This window comes from Haplochromis burtoni, unplaced genomic scaffold, assembly GCF_018398535.1.
Source record: "Haplochromis burtoni strain Fernald_Lab_line unplaced genomic scaffold, NCSU_Asbu1 Contig_155, whole genome shotgun sequence".
Classification (NCBI taxonomy): domain Eukaryota; kingdom Metazoa; phylum Chordata; class Actinopteri; order Cichliformes; family Cichlidae; genus Haplochromis; species Haplochromis burtoni.
Window position 1 is genome coordinate 904621 of NW_024582516.1, and position 16618 is coordinate 921238.

Below are 16618 nucleotides of genomic sequence, written 5' to 3' on the forward strand. Positions count from 1 at the left end.
TGTACTTAGTACTGTGACCACTAGGTGGTGGTGTTGATCCACTTTAAGGAATGTCACGACAGGTTTATGCAGAGCAACGAGTTTCTTCCAGGGAAAGGTGTCGCTGTCAGATCTTCTGCAGGACACCAGTAGCACCAAAGAGTCCACAATGAACTTTAAGGCATCCAGTATCAGCAGAGAGGTTAAACTTCATCTCATCTACATCATCTCCATAACCTTTCTCTAGATACTTATTTTAAATGTGTCCATAGCAGAGCAAAAATTGGTACTAGAAAGACATCAATAAGCAGGTAGAGAAGAGGAGACAACACAAAGAAATGGTGAAAAGTTGAAACCTCACTGATGATTAAAAAGTTAGTTACTTCAGTCCAAGAAGAACATTTGTACTTTATTGCATCACTTATACTTTTAATGCATCCTCATACTTCTTTTTGGTAAAAACAACAACAACAACCTCAACAGCCAAATAGTTAAACTATTTGAGCGAGATTGCATGCAAAGTGTTCACAGCTCTTATTTGCCACACAATGAGACCACGCAACACTTTGTGTGGTGCCCCAAACTACCACCTGGGTACAGCAAGAATGACCACAAGCCACTACAATGCCAGAATTTTACCACAAGAGCAGGTAAACAATGCACTGTTTATTAGCATTGTTCTGTGCAAACAAAAGCCTAGTGTGCTCAGAAAGCCTCATGATCACTCTGAACTAAAAGAATTCAAAGAGGGCTGAAAAATATCTGCTCAGATAAGAAGCCAAAACTGAAGTAAAATCTTGAATTGATGAATTTGTTAAAATATTGAAACAAACAAATCCATGAAGATGTGCTAAGACTATTTTTCTCCTGTAGTTTTCTTTTTTTAAACACAAATATTTTGGCCTCCTTTTCCAGGCAGGTCTTTAGTGTCAGAGCAGATGAAACGCAGCCCTCTGTCTGTGATTATTAACAGTCGGAGCTGCTCAGACTCCAAACAAGATGTGTTTGAGGTCATAACAGGAGTCTGGGTGCTGTGCCAGCATGACATTACAGCCTGGATCCTCTTGAATGTCGCCTTTGTTTCCTCCCCCAGATCTGTGTTAGAGGCTTCAGCAGGATCCCTTTCCTCCGCCTGTGAAATAAAGCCCAGGACCCTTCCACCCTCCCCCAGACACGTCTAAGTTTTGTAGTCCTTCAGAAATTTGGACTGTTTCAGCAGCGAACTCTCGCAAGGAAAACAATAAATTAAGACAACACAAACAGAGACATTTTGAACAATTTACAAAAAGAAAAGCAAGCTTTCAGTTTGCAGCTGCTGCCAAATAAACAGGTGCCTGCAACAGTGTTGCGCTCCTCAATTGCATACCGCAATCACACCTTGTCCTGGCAGAAAAAAGTCAATGCATATTGAGCATATTGAACTTGTTCATCTTAACTGGTGAGTCAACAAATTGTGTTTCAAATCCTCAAAGAGGTTTAAAGTTATTGCAAAACATTTGGTCTCAATATCTGAACTTAAGATCTCTTAATTCTTTGAAAGCATAAGAAAAGCAAACAGCCAGATGAGTATTACTAAAAATATTTGCCATAAATAATCAGACTGTATTTATAGATCAGTTTGTGTTTACATGGGACAAGTAAAGGTCAGTTAGTAAAGGGGTCAATTTGACATTGTTGTCATTGTTTTTCAGTGAAATAGAGTATTTTAGAGTATTAAAAAAAACCCCACTTCAATCAATTTAGAAAGTCAAAAGACAATCATTATGATGTCTGAAAGTAACCATAGCAACCTATTACCATTTTGGCCCACAAACAGTTTACATCTCATTTATTTGGGATCTATACCATGAATGAGGCTGCTGTGGCTTCCCTTCATGTTTAAACTGAGGCAGTGCTTCTGTAGCAGTAGATTGCTTAATGCTTTGGAGCAGATTTAAACACTCCAGGGTTTCTCCTTCAGTAAAAAAAAAAACGTTGGCATCCATTAAAGATACTTTGGCTTTTCACCAAGGAAAAATTGCCAGTAGTGAAGCTTGAAACACAGTCAGGTCGTGGAGGCAGCAGACTAAGCAGGGTATTCCAGATGTTGTTCTCCCCAGCCACATTTTACAGTTCCTTCTGGGGGATTCCAAGGTATTCCCAGACAAGACAGCATTAAAAAAATCCCCTCTCATCCCTGCAGGCGGTCTGTTCTTCAAGATCGGGTCCTCCACCCGAGGCCTGGGAGCTTGAGGCTCCTGCGCAGTATCTTAACTGTTCCTAGGACTGCACTCTTCTGGACAGAGATCTCGGATGTTGTTCCTGGGATCTGCTGGAGCCACTCACCTAGCTTGGGGGTCACCACAACGTGCGCTCCAGGTACAGATGTTTGTGTACACTATGCCGGCCACTTGGTTATGGCGTTCCATGTATGCTCTGCCAGCTAGTATTTTGCACCCTGCTGTTATGTGCTGGATTGTCTCCGGGGCATCTTTACACAGCCTGCCTGCTTTGCCTGGTGTGGTAGACCCCAGCCTCTATGGATCTTGTGCTCCAAGCTTGTTCTTGTGCTGCCATGATTAGTGCCTCTGTGCTGTCTTTCAGTCCAGCTTTGTCCAGCCACTGGTAGGATTTCTGGATGTCAGCCACTTCCTCTATTTGCTGGTGGTACATACCGTGCAAGGGCCTGTCCTTCCATGATGGTTCTTCCTCTTGCTCCTCTTCTTGGGTTTCTGCTGCCTGAGGTATTCACTGAGCACATGCCAGCATTAGAAATGTGTACATCAGAGGGAACAGGTCAGGTTGAGCAGGACCACTCTGTGTGGGACTCTCTCAGCCCTCCTAACTTCACCAACCATCCTGTGAGTATATGTCTTATTTATTTATATTTAATCTAAGTTTAGTCCAGGTCTACAGCTCTGATGTTAGGAGGAATTTTGAATTGCATCAGCACAAGCATAATTGCACAAGACCTTGTTTACTAAGTGAGCTGCAAAAGTGAGAACTGAAGCTGCAGAAACTTTTATGAATGAGAAATTACAGTGTGGACAACTGTTATTTAATTGGTTTCAGCAAATTCATGTGAGCTTACAATGTGTGTCATTACGACATCCTACACAGGCCAGTGAGAATCACTACTGATGAAACTTAATCTGGCTAGTGATTGTTGTCGCTGAAAAAAACATATTTTTTAGAATATGTTGCTAATTTGCTTATTATAGTGTCTCACATTAAACTGTGTGAGTAATCAGCCGAAATAAGTTTAACTTTCCCTGATTGATGTTTCAGGAAATCAGCATTTAATGATATATCAAAGAGAGGTGACTCATTCCCTCTGATTATATGGCTTTGTAAGTGTGACGATATCAGGCATTTAATTGGAAACCGTGTATTATGGAGGGCAGCGGCAGCGCTATCATTCAGTGGGTGAGTAATTATGATGCAGTGACAGTTTTAAGGGACAGTAAAATACTCACTGTTGGAGCACAGGCTGGTAAGGTTGGTAATTATGCTGTAAGAAACTAAATTCTTTAACGATTTAACAGATCATCTTTCTGACTCTGGTTTATTAATTATATAAACGCTTGTTAAATTAAAGAAAAGGGGTACAATAACTATAGTAAATGAATAAAGTGTTTAATCTCGTGTCTCTTTACTTCTTTGTGGGAAAAACACGATGTGTGAACAAGAAAATAAGTTAAAAATAACATTAAAATATATGTAGGAAATTTTTTCTGAATGGTTCAATTAAATGAGATTCATTTTGATCAAGGACATTAAAAATGGTTAAATCACACCTAAATCATTCTGGGTTGGTTCTGGCCAGCCAAGAACAGGAAACAAAGGAAATGATTCATACAGACAACAGAATTAGACAGCAGAAGATTTGAAAAACATCGCCTGGTCTAATGAGTCTTGATCTTTGCTGCATTGTTCAGAAGGGTCAGAATTTGGTGTACGCAGCATGGATCCATCCTGCCTTGTATCAACAGCTCAGGCTATGGGTGATGTGGGGGTGTTTTCTTGCAACACTATGGGCCCCGTAGTATCAATTAAGAATCTTTAAACACTACACCCCACCTGACTCCTGAGTGTTGTTGATGACTGTGTCCATCCCTTTATGACCACCCATCTTTTGATGGCTGCTTCCAGTAGGATAATGAACCATGTCACAAAACAAAGATCATCTCCACCTGGTTTCTTGAACATGACAATGAGTTTACTGCACTTAAGTGACATCCACAGTCACCAGATCTCAATCTATTTGAGCACCTTTGGGATCTGGTAGAATGCCTTATTAAGTCTGACTAATTTGTACTGATCAGAAACAGTCACACCAGGTGTGGTTAGTATCTGAGTTACTGATGGCGATCTAATAATCATTACCCAATGATTTATTATATCTACTACAAAGTCTTGTAAAGAGAGTGGACTGATCCATGATGATCTTTTCTGGGGGGGTCTGTATTATTGTACAGGAGGGCCACAGGGAATCCATATATTATCTAAATCACCTTGCTTCCTCCTATATGGGACAACATGTTCTCATCTAATGTATCCATTCATATCAATGTATGGTATGCATATAGGACAGTGGATCTGCAAAAAGTACAAAATGTTCAAATGCGATGTTGTTTTTATATAACCAAACAATATTTCTTCTTTGTGATCCACACAGATTTTCATTATTTTTGTTGTAATTCTGGTATCACATAGGAAGAGGAAAAGGGGAAAAAAAACAATGCATTTTCCTGATTTGAGTTATTAATTAACTCGACTTTGGTGGGATGGCTTTGACTTCTGGGCTACGTTAGACCATTATAATTGTAAAGTTAACTTCTGATTTAATGACACTCCTAATTGGTGTTTGTTATGCATTTGTATATGACCAAGTACTATAAATGTGTTTAACATGCACACTGTCCCCAACTTGAAGGGGCATTAAGAGAAAAAAGTATATTCATACTAATTTTTTAAATATTTTTGATAATGGTAAATGATCAGGAGCTAATCATGAAGTGAGCAGGAAGAGTAACTTCACTATAAATAATGACCATATAATCAATATTGGGGGGGGGGGGGGGTTGTGCCCTATGCCTCCCTTCAGTACACGCTCCTGGTTGCTGTGTAATAAAATCCTCGTTTGTGCACCATATCTTCATACCGACTATTAAAAATATTTGTATATTGGCTAATTAAACTATTTAATCGGAAGAATTACTAATATGTTCTTATATAACGCAACATGTCTGGAGTGGATCTTTACAGTAAGCATGATTAAGTCAGACAGAAACCGGGGGAAGGGCTGTGGACGTTAACTGCGCACGTAACCGGGCCACGCTGTGCTCCGCGGTGACGTCACATTCCAGTATGTGCAGCTGAGTCGCAGTTTGGTCAGAAGAGGTCAAATATCCCCCAAACCCACCCAAAGGCTGCCAGTTCAACAAGAGATCAGCCGCTGCTGACGGATCATCTCCACGAAAATGGGCAACTGTCAAGTAGGCGTCATTCTCCTCCTAATCTCTCTGAGAAAAGCACTGATTAAAGGCTAGATTAAAAAAAAAAAATCTCTTGGCTTCGCTGGTTTAAGTCTGTATGAGCCATACTTTCGGTTCGACCACCGCCAGGAATGACGGCTGGATTATGTCTTTGTAGGAGTTTAAAACATGTTTTATTTGCATCATTTTAGTCCGTATAATGCGAGCCGCCCTCCACTTTTAAGGCTTTACGCACAACCCATTTCATCATACGGAACCTCTATTATTGCGACTACACTGACGAGATAAAGAGCTGTGAATATAGATTCTCAGTTAGCGCTGTTTCTTTAAGGTTCAAGCGGTGTAAACGCTACAAATGACACCGTCTGGGAGACGCCGTATCGGGGTTTACGCAAAGGAAAGGGCCACTCCTTTGCGGAATTTCATCACGGTCCCGTTACACTAGTTCTTTTTTTCTTTAATGAGTTCGGCTGTGCGCAATGAAAGGATTTCACGGGAGGCTGTGGATCCTGTCCTATCACCATGTTATTAATCAGTACAAATGGTTGACACTACTCTTTTTATTTGAGTGAGCAAATACTACAGCTATACTTTTAATGATTCAGCGCTGGATGTAGAGAGAAGAGCGTGAGATGAATTGTTTTTGTCAACACTCGACCACTGGAAACGTACTAACCATACTAACCACTTCCTGGCTGCATTTTCCAGCCTGAAATGTAAAAAAAAAACTAACAAAAAAACAAGTACAATATATTTTCTGAATCCACAAAGGCTTATCTCAGTGAAAACATATTCTATCCACTGCAAAAGACCTCGACTTTAAAACCTCATCTGGAAATCAGGGACTTTTCAATATTAGTCATATTTAATATTATAGAAGGGCAGAGCAGAATAGTCCAGGAGATGTCTTTCAGATGCTTCCTTATATACTGCTATAGGTAATATGGCTTGGCACATTGTTGTGAATAACTTGTGAACCTATAATATGTCAAACATTTTAAGGCAGAAAGAAAATTTCTGTGAGAAGTTTTTGGCAAAGTTCCTTTAAAAATGCTATTGATATATTTTAACTGGGAAAAGAAAAATAACTGGACTGATGAAAATGCAGAAAGAAGAATAGTTAGAATAAGGTCCAGTTATAAGGATACTTACAAAGGAGATTTATTTCATATTTATTTATTTTATATGTAAGTATACAGGCTCTAATACATCCATAGACTCCACCTGATATTTTGTTAAAAGTTGATTTGAGGTGAAGCTGAAGAATTCAAAACTCTCCACCTTTATTATTCCATCCACTTTGTGCAATGTAGCAGCACCACTGGCAGCAAAACAGCCCCAGCGCATGATGCTACCACCACCATGCATGACAGCTGGTACAGTGGTCTAAGGTTTGAAAGTCTCATCTTTACTCCTCTTGTCATTGTAACCAAAATAAGTCAGTCTTTCTCTTGTCTGACCATAAAAATTTTTTCCCAGAAGCTATTTGGCTCGTCCATTTATGGGGCTGGAAATTTCAGTTGATTTTGAAGATCTTGACTTCACATTTTAAGATTTGCTGAGTATTGTAAAACTCATTGCAATTATATTGTGATTTAATTGCAAATTATTATTATTATTAATAATAATTAATTTTTTTGTTTGTGCCTTTCAAAACACTCAAGGTCACCTTAAAACACAAAAATCAGGATGGATTATCACTGATGTGAAAATGAAAACAGATGAGTTTTGAGCTGAGATTTGAACTCTGTCAAAGACTCAAGCTGACAAAAGTGCAGTGATAATGGGTTCAGAAACAAGGTGCGGCACAGCTGAAAGCTTGAGCACCCGTGGTGTTCAATTTGAAATGAGGATCAGTCAAGAGATCAGCTGAAACTAAACAAGGGAAGGGGGCACAGGAAGGGGTCCTCAAAGTTAAACTTTGTCAGTATCTGTTTTATCCAGTATACAGTTATCTCACTTAAGTTTTTTTTTTTTTTTGCTTAGAAATGGACAAAAAAAACAAAAAAAAAACATGCCAGCCCCTATCAGTAAAACCTGCCACAAATGCTGCCATAAGATGGAGTCAGTCTGCGATCAGTCTGCAATTAAAGGGTGTCAAGCCAGTTATTAAATTTTTTTGATAATACACCAATGAAATGTCATAAATCATCAAAAATCCCATATCTGATGTTGTCTACACAGACAGAAATTCACATTTGTTACCTTTGTGCTCAGAAACCTTTGTGTTCTATAGGAATATAACCAGAATAAAACCAGCTGGGAGCATACATGCCAACCCTCCCGATTTTACCGGGAGAATCCTGAATTTCAATGCCCCTCCCAAAAATCTCCCGGAGCCACCATTCTCCCGAATTTCTCTCAATTTTCCACCCGGACAACAAAATTGAAAAACCATATCCCACACTGGCCCAGTCAATTCCAGTTTCCAACAATGGCTACTACTACTGCAGCTACTTAGTTTTTATATTACTGTTATTACTTTTTCTGGGTCGCAAAATAAACTTTTATCATATTTTCAGGCGAGAATGTAGCTGTGTAAACTTCAAATATCTGAGCCGACGAGAACAGCAAACTCCCGGCACATTAAACATGACATATAAGTCACTTAGATAACGTAAACATGTTATTGTTTGGCTTTTTGTCTTATTTGTTCGTGAGTAAATCGGTTTGGCTGAGTTTAAAGTTATTAGATTAGATTAGATTAAATAAAACTTTATTAATCCCTCGGGAGGGTTTCCACACAGCTGAATAAACGTCAAACAGAAGAAGGTTAGACCGTCCAATTTCACAGTTGCTCACTTCCGGTCTACCCGGCTTTCCCGGCCCACTTAGACCGCGAAGGCCAGGTCTGCCGGACAATAATAACGGTGACATTTAACTTATTTTATCCGATAAATAAACACTGCAAAATTAAAGGGTTTTCTTTGTAAATATATGTATATGTATACCCCCCCCGAATGTCTCCCTAATTCTGAGGTCTCAAGGTGGGCAAGTATGGCTGGGAGCCAGCTGAGATCAGATCCTTGAGTTGGGCTTATTGACAAAGACTCATTCAGACTGATGGCAACATGTTGGCATTGTCTGCAATTTTAGATTAGAGAGTAATACAGGCCTACGACAATCTTTCTACGTCTGTCCCAGGCAGATTGTGACTGCAGGAAGGTTGCCTCCCATCAGGCAGAGGTTTTTTGTAGATGCAGGAAGGTTGCTGTCCTGTTGAGCGAAGTGTGTCCAGTATTTGAATTTGTTTAATAACATATCGATATTTGGCGTTCCTATCGCCATACAAAATATTAAGATACTCGGCTGTATCAATGTTTCCCCTCACCCCTAAAATATCGTATATGTTATTTTAGGGGTGTTGTATGAACCTGTATATATGAAAATACCATAATATTCATGCCCATATATGTAGTCTAATGTATCTTTACTATGGGAGACTTCTCTCTCTCTGTGTGTGTGTGTGTGTGTGTGTGTGTGTGTGTGTGTGTGTGTGTGTGTGTGTGTGTGTGTGTGTGTGTGTGTGTGTGTGTGAGAGAGAGAAACCCTCGATTGCACTTCACTGACTGCTTTCATTCATGTGGCCTCCACCAAGTTTGTTTAAAGAGTTCAGTTGCTGAATTCCTCAACGAGGAGCACCATCCCTTCCCCCAGCTGCCAGCTGCTCTTGCCTGCGATCAGAAATCCTTGCATAAACAGTGATTAGCTGTAATCAGTGTGTGTCCATAACAGTTACTGCATGTAACATTATTATTTTTGTTTTCTCAGCCCACAGTTTTTCCCTATGAAGATTTTGATGTTGTTGCTGACATCAAGGCCATTCGCAAAGCCTGCAAGGGGTTAGGTAGGTTGTGAATATGATGAAAGCGGTACATTATTTAATTAAACTAGTCTCTTTAAACTTTGAAAGGATGCATCTGATTTCTCTGCATCTGATCTGTTGTGACTTCTTTTCAGGAACTGATGAGCAGGCTATTATTGACATCCTGGCAAACCGGAGTTCAGCTCAGCGTCAGGAAATTAAACAGGCCTATTTTGAAAAATATGATGACGTGAGTGCCATTTGACATGTTTCTCATTTCAAATGTGTAAGAAACATTTTTTTTATGTTTCTGCTAAAATCAGCATGTCTGTCTGGGATAGGAATTGGTGGATGTGTTGAAGAAAGAGCTGTCAGGGAACTTTGAGAAGGCTGTCCTTGCCATGCTGGATCCGCCGGTTATCTATGCTGTGAAGGAGCTCAGGAAGGCAATGAAAGGTCCGGGCACTGATGAAGATGTCTTGGTGGAGCTCCTCTGCACCGCTACAAATGCTGTAACTAGCAAAATATATATTTATATTGACAATCATATTGCAATTCAATTTCAGAGGAAATGTCTAACTTCCTACTTTTTTTTTTAACAGGACATTGCCATGTTCAAGGAATGCTACTTTCAGGGTTAGTACAATAAGCAACTTAGCAGTTTTTAAATCTCTTCTCCGTTTGATGAAATTACTAAGTGTGAGTCATCAACCTACACCTCATACAGTAGCTTATTATTTTTGTCTCTAGTGCTATGTCACATTTTGTTTAGTCAAGGCCCATCCTGTTTCCACTTCCCTTTCATTATTGTGCTGGCGCTGAGAGTTGATTATACTTACCACTATAGCTGGCTATATCCTCTGTGGTTATAGGCACTGAAATCTTATGAGTTTTGAACAGAGTAACCTCTGTTTAGTTTTCTTTTTATAATTATGCATGGAAGGAATTACATCATCATTCAAGTTTGTCGTTGTAATTTTCTACAGAGTGCGTATGATTATTTAAGAGTTTGTTTTATTAGGATTTAGAATGACTAGAACATTCTTTGGTTGATGTGTTTGATGGCTTTTAATCAGCCTGTGGATATGCTGGTTAGCTGAACAGATTATTAGCATGCTTTGTCCTTGTTCTTCGGGTGAACTAGCTAATATGCTATGTTAGCACACTGATAGCTAAAGCTTACATTTTATAGACCTGAGCGATGACTTTGCTGACTTTGCTAGGTATTGTTGTTTTACTTGGGACAGCATAAAGCTAGCACAATAGCATATGCAGGGCACACTGCTAATAAACGTATAATGAGAAAATTATTAAATGTAATAGCAAGCTTCCATATAGTAGTCAAGCACCATGTTATAGTTATCAAATGTTTTATTGATGCTTTAAAACACAAACAGCAATTCAACAGTAGTTCAACAATTTTTATTATTAATTTATTAATTATAATAAAATAATAATAAAATCTTATTTTCTCACTTCAAGTAAAAGAAGGTTTGTATTCAAAAATAAAAAGGCTGGTTGGAAAATCTTTAAATAAGTTCTCTTGTTTCCATACATTGAGTGTAAACACAAAGGAAAAGGCTGTGCAGGTTAATATAACTGTGACAGTTGTTGCACAGAGTAAAATAGAAATGGTCAGACAAATCTAGAAAGACTACTAGATTTGTCTAGTAATTGGTCTGTTGGTCACTTCAGCTATAAAGAATAAATAATAGCTTGTTAGAAAGATGCCATCATTCCAGTGCCCAATCCTAATAGTTTAGAGTGCTGCCCCATTTAACCAGGACTATGACCAAGTATGTGAAAATATTTACTTGAGTCATGTGCTCTGCTTCCAATATTACTTGTGAAGCTAACTAAGCAGCTAACTGCACTACTTCACTTTACACTAGTAACTAGTTTTCTGATTGTTGCTGTACACTTTTATGCACAGCAAGGAAATGAGAATAGGTGAATGGTTGCAGGAAATGGCTAAAACGGTTTTCTCGGTGTCACTCTTGCAGTGCACGAGCGTGATCTTGAAGCCGATATCGAGGGAGATACGAGCGGGGATGTTAGAAACCTTCTCACAGCTCTTTTGCAGGTAAGTGGCCCTGAGTTTCTACTCTACTCGTGTAACTAAATTCCTCCCATCTGTCCCTGGACTGAAATCGAGCTCACTCTCCCTTCGCCAAACCATGCCATGTGAACACACACACACACTGGCCAACATCCAGACAGCCTCTCAAGAGTAAAATGGAGCCCAGATAAAGTTGCGTGAGTCAGATAAATAGACCTCAGTAAGGACCAAAGTCCTCTTAATTGTCTTCTTCCAGGGCAACAGAGATGAGAGTTATGAGGTGGATGAGAATTTGGCTGAACAAGATGCTATTGCCCTGTTTGAGGTACAGTTTCATTTTTAAATTATTCATAATTGCATCGTGGCAGATTTATTAACCCTGAAAAACATTAATATTCGCTGAACTGATGCAGGCTGGTGAAAGCCGTTTTGGGACAGACGAATCCACTTTCACCTACATCCTGGCCACCAGAAATTACCTGCAGCTCCAGGCCACCTTCAAGATATATGAGCAGGTTGGTATTTGTGCCCGCTGCTGCAGTGATATTGCATATCTGCTTGCACATATCACATCACTGTTTCCTGACACCTCCTAACAAATCACTACATAAGAAATATTTGTATATGGAAAGTGAAAGGTTACTCTGTAAGACATTTACAGTGCTTAACTCAGCTAGTTATACTCTCTCAACAGCTCTCTGGAACTGAAATCCTCGATGCCATTGAGAACGAGACTGGAGGGACACTGAAAAAATGCTACACTGCTCTCGGTTAGTATGAATTAGAAAGCTGTCCATATTAAAATCTATGATTCTAGATTTGATTTGATTTAATTTGATTAGAAGATTAGAGAAGCAGTGGTAGCATCAAAATCACATGGCAAACTGCTAGTTTTTTGTATACTAGATGACAGGAAAGTACGTTGGGTAAACTCCTATTGTGCTATGCAAATAAAAGTTTGGTGTTTAATAAGCATATTGAAGAAAAATAAATTGTTGCTGCAGGAACATATGGTTCATAATCTGCTGTGGAATTTAATGAAACCCTTTCCTCCTCCTCACAGTAAGAGTTGCCAAGAATCCCCAGCTTTACTTTGCGAGACGTGTGAACAAAGCGATGAAAGGAGCAGGCACTGATGAGGACACCCTGATTCGCATTATTGTGTGTCGCTCCGAGGTAATTCCGCTAATGATGCATGACCTTGTTTATAAGAAGGGGCCAAAGACTGTCAAGCTAAAATACACGATAAAAGATGATTAAAAACATTCACAACATGCTGCGATTACTAAACAGTTCACTGATTATTACATCTGTTTTTACAGTATGCATGTTCTTACACTTTAAAGTCACTTATAAGACTGTTCACTGCCACCTTCAGGCAAACTCTGGTAAATCCTGTCCCCTGGTTTATGTTAACATACAAACGTATAGTATACAAGGCATTTTTAAATGCTAATCAAAAAGAATTCAAACAAGTGCAGAATGTGGATCAGAAATCTACTCCAGAAAATGTAAATGATTTAGGCCCCAGTCACGTAGGTTAGAGACCAGTTGGCAACTGCCTGGCAACCTTTTGTCACTATGGAAAAATTTGTATTCTAGATAAATTATGAGTAGTTGCTTTAGGTTTCTGACAGTCACTGTGAAACTGATGTATAAGCCCTACTCACAGAGATTTAAAGTCAGTAACCTCATGGTAACCACTGGTTGCTAGAGAAAAATGTGTATTCCCAAAGTGGTTGGCAAGTGGTTGCAGAAGACTGGTGGCTCTAGCTTTGTAAAAACTGGTTGCAAAAACAGGTATATGTTGCTGCAACTAAAACTTCTATGTGATTACTTTGGTCACCACAGTTATCAGCAATTTGCATAGAAGCACCATTTCAGAATCAACTCCCGGATGTTACCTAGTGATACTGGGCAGTACTCCCAGTAACTCCAGGTTGTCGATGCCACACCGTCTTTGCGATCACTTTCACCCAGTAACTTATAGTGACTGCAAATCAACCAGTTGGGGAATACACACTTTTCCCTAGTGACCAGAGGTTTCTAGGGAATCGCTGGCCTGTCTCTAGGCCTGTGTGAGTGAAACTTTAAACATGAGTTTGTCTTCTCCACATTTGCTAGAGGGTCAAGTTGAAACTGATTATTTCCATCATATTATATTTGGTAAATTCCCATGAGTTGACTTCTGGCAGGCTCGACATAAAGGCTAATTTAATTTTGTGGTTCTCTTTTTTTCAACAGTATGATTTGGAGACCATCAAAGACATGTACCTGGAGAAGTATGATGTGTCCCTTAAGGACGCCCTGAGGGACGAGTGCAGCGGTGACTTTAAGCGCCTCCTTCTCGCTATCTGCCACTGAAAGCCAGAGAGGCAGGCAGGAAGGACGCGGGTTGTCTGGTTAACAAACTAACTTTACTCGGTCTCTCTGTATGATATTGTGACCGGAGCAGGAGGGTAGTGGGGCGATTAAATAATTAACTTGGCTCGTGTCTTGTCCAAACTGACTTACTGTTAATGTGGTTGGCTCTCTATTTTACCTCCTTCACAGACGCTGACCTTGATTCTCTTACTTAGAACTTATCAGTGAGTGAAGCTGTGTCTCACAATTACTGCCCATTTCTTAGTCAATTTTTAATCTTTAATTAACCAGCATTTATATAGTGGCCAGTATAAAGCACCAAGATTTCTACAACACAAACAGGAGCCAGCTGTAGTCACACTGAATCAATTAGATCGAGCGTGGTGTGATCAGGTGGCTTAAGACTTGATAAGATAATGACGTTAAAAACATAAGACCCGTATTTACTTCGCTACCTGATTCTCTTGCATTCACTAATCTATTAAGACTTTCATGTAAGTATTATGCTTCTTTAGATCAAATACTTCTTTGACCTTTTTCACCCTCCGTGCCCCAAACTGTGCCTGTTATAACTAATGCAATCAGTCAGCATGGCTTTGTGCTTTTAAATGAAGAAATGTGAAATTTCGAGTTGAAGGAGTATTAGCTGGCATTATGAAGGCTATGCAATGCAATGGACTTGAATCTGAACTGTTCTCACAGCAGCGGTTACATATTTTATCAGTTTCTCATTGAAATAAATTATATATTGATATATATTTAGTTGCAAAAAAAAAGGAATTGACAAATCCAAATACACCTCTCCTTGTTATACATGTATTATTATTTTTTTATATTTTATGACTAACAAAGAAGAGTGTTTAATACGGAGCATTATTTAGCATACTGCTTAGAATAGACCAGAGGGTGTGTGAAAAGAAATCTGATCGTGATGTTCAGGTTGATTTTTAACATGTGGAGAATCTGATGTCTGTGTCACTTGTGTGTCCGTTAATGGCAGCTGAGATTTATTCTTATGAGTGACCACTATTATAAACATATTGCAAAAAGATACTCAAATGACTTACAGCACATGAGATAGTCACAGCATCAGTCTGCTTATTAGCTTCTATATAGCCAAAGAATTTTAGTCTTACTGCTAATAAAGTTTCCTTTAATGTCATCATGTCTGACTTTATTCATGCCTCAGTAATCCAAATGGCCTGGAACATGAACACTGAACATGTTACACTGAATGGGAAAAGGCTTACTATCATTTTATGTTCCGTGAAAGGAGACCCCACCTTCAAGTTTGTCACCACCCCTTTGCTGCTTTCGAGGACAGTGGGAAATATGGTAACAGCACGTAAATGTAATTTAATTTAGGAAATCAAAATGGGAAATGTTCACATGTAAAGGACACAGTTAACCAAGTTGGGAGGTAAGTGTTGAGCTTTCTTTTATTAACCTCAAAATATCTTTGAGATTGTAAGAATATTTGTTGTAACTTAACAAACACATTAACTCTGTGGATAAAAAATATATATAAAAACCAAAGAAAATAGGTTACTATTGTTGTGTGCACTGAGGAAGATGGAATCCTCAGTAATGAAATTTACCAGAAACCCCAGACACAGACAAGTACCTACTCTTTGACTCACACTGGAACATAAATTTGGGGGTGATCAGAACCATACAACACTAGCCAGAGAAAATTCTCTCTGTGGAAAAAGGAAAAGAAAAGAAATACACATTTGAAAAACAAAACAAAAAATAACTCTTAAAGCATGTGGTTATCCTAACTTGGCCTTCATAAAATCAGCAAAGACGCACAAGAAATAATGTCAAACATGAATAAATATTATTTCCTATTCTAGTTCTGAACTTAAAGTACCTACTCTGGTGATGGTGTGAAAGAGTTTAAAAACTATTTTCCATAGTATTATTAGAAAGTTTAAAGATTTAGAAACACATTTGCAGTCATTTCTGGGGGAAAGAAGATCATGGGTGATTGGCATTTGCAACAGTGAATGCAGCCATGATTGTTGTGTCATTGTTGCATCATCATGGAGATGAATAATGAGCCCAGACACACATCAAAGCTTTGCAAGAACTATGTGAAGACCTTTTGAAAGGGAGAAACTATCCAAAGATTATTTTTAATTATTTAAAGTTCGACTTTTTAGCTCTGGATATCACAATCAATATGCTTTTGGAGCTAGCCTCAAATGGCCACTGCTTTGAACATGATTAATCAAATTTTGATCACAAGTAAATCACATCTTAAAGTTTTACAAACTCAGAAACAATTTGTTGGTGGGATCTCCTGAACCCATCTCGGCTATTATCCTAGTTGTTCTTTCTATAATGTTTTTAAGGTTTTCAAATTAAGGTCATATGCTTTATCCCATAGCGCAGAACAATAACTGAGATAAAGCAAGATTCAAAAAAGAAAATGCTTTTTGAGATTTGATTCACCATATCTTATATTTTCAAGAGAGCTTATGATCTGCTAGTACGAAATTTGATTCAGTCACCATTTCAATCTTTATTCCAGTAATATAACACCATTGTTATTTAATTATTAACAACGTCCAACAATGCATTTAATACATTGTAATCCAGCCGGCGAGAAAACACACATTTGCTTGGTAAGTAAAAGGTCTGGTTTGTTTCCAGCTGGTGACACAAGTCAGGGCATCCGGTGTACAACTCATCAGCAAAAGGTACATATTGGATATATAGAACATTCGCACTCCAACTGTTACATCCAGAAATTGCTTTTTATACTCATGGAGCTCTACTAATGATTTCCTGTTACTTCAAGAACTTTGCAACCAGTTACATTGGTTATACCTCTGAAACGACAGCGCCACAGTTTTGAAATCAAAGTTACAGTTACGAGAAGCTTGACTTTCTGTGGAGCACCTGAAGGCAGCTTCATGGCCCCGCCCC

At 38.8% G+C, this 16618-nt stretch overlaps 1 protein-coding gene across 1 annotated transcript; it reads left to right on the top strand.

Annotated features, from left to right (window-relative positions):
* The first annotated feature begins 5293 nt into the window (after positions 1-5293).
* On the top strand, positions 5294-14846 carry anxa13 (annexin A13). The gene is made up of 11 exons (XM_005932127.3): positions 5294-5456; positions 9228-9303; positions 9417-9511; positions 9603-9773; positions 9864-9897; positions 11265-11344; positions 11577-11645; positions 11734-11835; positions 12015-12090; positions 12384-12496; positions 13565-14846. Exons 1-11 carry the CDS (start codon positions 5442-5444, stop codon positions 13682-13684), a joined length of 951 nt encoding a protein of 316 aa, XP_005932189.1. The 5' UTR covers positions 5294-5441; the 3' UTR covers positions 13685-14846.
* Positions 14847-16618: the final 1772 nt, after the last annotated feature.